The sequence below is a fragment of the Bolinopsis microptera genome, chromosome 3, assembly GCF_026151205.1.
Source record: "Bolinopsis microptera isolate Bmic1 chromosome 3, MBARI_Bmic_1.0, whole genome shotgun sequence".
In the NCBI taxonomy this organism is placed as follows: Eukaryota; Metazoa; Ctenophora; class Tentaculata; order Lobata; family Bolinopsidae; genus Bolinopsis; species Bolinopsis microptera.
In genome coordinates this window covers 2,253,073-2,256,885 of record NC_087074.1, presented here as the reverse complement: position 1 = coordinate 2,256,885, position 3,813 = coordinate 2,253,073, and the positions used below count along the sequence as shown (strand labels likewise).

General features: G+C 38.5%; 1 protein-coding gene across 1 annotated transcript; it reads left to right on the top strand.

Annotated features, from left to right (window-relative positions):
• The first annotated feature begins 1,106 nt into the window (after positions 1-1,106).
• On the top strand, positions 1,107-3,635 carry LOC134812144 (DIS3-like exonuclease 2). The gene has a single exon (XM_063819366.1). The coding sequence runs from the start codon at positions 1,116-1,118 to the stop codon at positions 3,441-3,443; it is 2,328 nt and encodes a 775-aa protein (XP_063675436.1). The 5' UTR covers positions 1,107-1,115; the 3' UTR covers positions 3,444-3,635.
• The last annotated feature ends 178 nt before the right edge of the window (positions 3,636-3,813 follow it).

Below are 3,813 nucleotides of genomic sequence, written 5' to 3'. Positions count from 1 at the left end.
GCGGCTTATCCTCACCGACTTTAGGATTAAACCGCAACTTCGTGCTGTGAACCAACTCAGGATAATATTCAGGTCATACTTAATTTCTAATCCTCAACTCGGAACTGAGGATAACCCTCAGCTGCTACTTTATCTGGACATCGGGATTTAAAAGTAATCCCCACATCCAAATATGGCCCGGTTCACAAAAATTTACTATTTAAAATGTTAGGCTCTGTTGTTTACGTTGAGCCGTAGTTTTAGCTGCAGTGCAGTATTTTTACTTTCTTGTTTCTACGTATGTTTTATCGCAAATTTCTCGGAGATGATTAATTGAAAAATCTGATACTGAGAAAGAACCACGGTTTTTATGTTACTAGCCGTAGTTTAATTTAAGCCGTGGCCGTATGTTGTATTTTCTATATTTGAACGTACTCAACGTAGACAATAAATTGTTTCAACTTTAAAATCTCATAATTACCATTTAATTGTGTTTGATTTTTTTCAAAAATGTGCCAAAATCATTCATGAAATCCCCGGCTGTGCCCCCGGTAAATGCATGGTTTTTGGCCGGGGGTAAATTTATTGGCCGGGGCTGGGCCTGGGTTTACCCCCGGCGAATTGCCAAATTTTGGCCGGGGCCAGGAAGGGTCGGGGGTTGTGATTTTGGCCGGGGCCGGGACCTCTGTATCAGGGTGACAAACTTAAAACTGGCTGAAAGGGGTTCGTAGTCCCCCAGCATAGCAAATCTGTGTTTCATTTAATCATGTTTTAAGAAATTCCATAGAACAAGGAAGTTCTTACATTTCAAGAGTGGGTACACAAAAACATGTCCAAAACAATTTTCATCTAAGTAGTCTCTTGTAGATCTTTGATCTTAAACAAACAAATTCAGAGTACAACTTATCCCACGTTTTTCCAGTCTCTCAATGTCAGTGTGTCATATCAGTAATATCCAATAACTATACCTACAACTATACCTATTTCAGCTATCATAACTTTACCTGCTTTTTCTACAAGGTTTACAACTTGCAGCAGTATGTAATGCTCTTTAAACAAACAATTTTTAGCTTTAAATTTTAGTTAATTGATATATTGAATTCGTAACTTCAATTTAAATCATAATTTGCAGGTGTATGATACTGCGCAGATTGTCAATGGCAGCCAGAGCTTTAAAACCAATTTACCAGGAGCACTTACCTCTGGAAACTATTGTGGAAAAATTGAATTTTGGAGAGCTTTTTAAAAGCACTCTTAGAATTCATCAAAAACATCACAGCATTGCATTTCTGTCTAATCCTGTGAAAAGTGAAAAAGACTTTCTTGTGGAAGGCAATAATCAAAATAGAGCATTCAATGGAGATTTAGTTGCTTTTGAGATACTACCTCGAGAGAATTGGAAGCTGAACAAATCCGAACTCATGACTAATCTTATCGGAAACAGTTCTAAAGACACAGATTTACCTGTCATGGGTCAAGATGAAATCAGTTTTCAAGGGAAAAGTTACAATGCCTTGAATGTGGAAGATAAGTTCTTGCAAAAAACTGCAAAAATTGTTGGCATTATCGAAAAAATTCATCCAAGAAAAGCTATGGGGTATGCAAAAGTGTATAATAAAAACTTTGCATTATTCAGTCCTCTGGACAGCAGAGTGCCACGAATGCTGATTCCCCTAAATGAATTTCCAAAAGGATTTGCTGAAAGACCTAAAGATTTTGCAGATAATCTTATGATAGGACTTGTCAAACGGTGGGAATTAAACGGCAAGTTTGCTATGGGATCATTGTTGAAATCTATCGGTGGTGATAAGGATGATCTAGTAGTTGCTGCAACAGAAGGAATACTTACTGAAAATGATCTTGATGACTCACCTTTTCCTGACGACATCGATGCTGGGATACCTGATTTTAAAATAACAGCTGAGGATGTTGCTAAAAGACAAGAATTTGATTTCCGAAAGAAATGTGTTTTCACTATTGATCCTGCCACTGCCAGGGACCTAGATGATGCTTGCTCTGTTGAGGAAATTGGAGACGGTTTGTATGAGATAGGTGTTCATATTGCAGATGTTAGTCACTTTGTCTATCCAGGAACTGTTGTTGATGATATTGCTCGTGAAAGGACAACCAGTGTATATTTGGTTCAGAGAGTTATACCTATGTTACCCAGGAAACTGTGTGAACTCCTGTGCAGTTTGAACCCTGGAGTTGACAGGTTTTCTTTTTCAGTCATATGGAAAATGAAGAAAGATGGAACTGTTTTGTCCACTAAGTTTGGGAAAAGTTTGATAAATTCGTGCTGCAAGCTGCATTATGAACATGCTCAAGATATGATTGAAGAACCTGATCGAGATTTTGAGGAGGGTTATCTCCCCGAAATTCACAACAGCTTCACACACAGAGACTTATCAAAGAAAGTAAATATCCTCCACAGTATTGCTAAGATTTTAAGAAAGCAGCGAAAAGAATCTGGTGCCATTTCTATTCAGCAGTGTAAAATAAAATTCTCACTAAACAAGGAGAATAGTATGCCTTCTGGTTTAGGATCATACAAATCAAAAGAAAGCAACAAGCTTATTGAAGAGTTCATGTTAAAAGCAAATGTAAGTGTAGCTGAGAAACTGATAGAACACTATCCAGACAATGCCATCATCAGGCGACACTCGGGGCCCAAAGAGAATGTTCTGAAGGAAACGAAGAAAGTCCTTGAAAGAATGGGAATAGAAATGGACACAACATCCTCTAAAATGATGCAAGCAGCACTGAACCTGCTACAACATGCTCCGAACCAGCCCACCTCAGTTGGGCTGGTGGTAGCCAGTTTGTTGGCCAAGTGTATGTCTTTAGCCACGTACCACAGTTCTGGGGAGTTCGACAGTCCTACTGACTACTTCCACTACGGGCTGAGTATGGAGTTGTACACACACTTCACATCGCCCATCAGGCGTTACCCTGATCTCATTGCTCACAGGCAGCTCCAAGCTATTTTGGAGGGGAAGAAGATTGGTCCAATGGACTTTGATGAAGTGAGCGAACTAGCAGAACTGTCATCTCAAAAGAAATACGCTTCTAAACTAGCTAGTGATAAGAGTGGGGAACTGTTCTTGTGGTTGTTTTTGAGGGAACAGATAGCTATGCATGAGCCTGCTAGTGTAGTGGATATTGGTTCAGAGTCTATAGATGTTCTTGTTCTACGATACGGAGTTCAGGTTAGGATCTGGCGGGATTACATTGGTGAGAATATTGAGTTTCAAGCAAAAGAGAAACATTGGGCTCACATAACCTGGCCGGCAGAAGGGGACAAGAAGAAATGCAGCAAGAGATACGAACTTCTAGATAACGTAGTTGTTATTATGAAGGCTGGAAAGCAGTTGTTCAAGATAAACGGTGCCCTCCCTAGACCTGATTCTACTGATGAATTGCACGTGCCTAATCTTGAAGGTTTTGCTTCAGAAGACGTTTAAATCCGCCGTTTTATTCCACGTTAGATTTTGAGATGACTTTTCTAATTATTGCTACTACTACTACTACATAGTAGTAGTATAGTATTATTGATGTAAAATCTTCTATTTGTCAGATTTACCTTATTAGATTGTTCTAATAATTTTTAATGGTGTGGATCAAATTTTACCTTTTTGAAATTTTAGCAACGTTTTTCGTATAGTTTTCTCTCTGAACATCAAAGCAAATAAAGCAAATACTTAAACTGACTGCACATAGTAAATGACCAATCTTACTCTCTTCTCATGCTATGCGGCTCAGTTGATATCTTTTAAAATTCATCTTCTTCTATTTTACCGAACTACTTTTATAATGTTATGCTCCAAAAGGTTA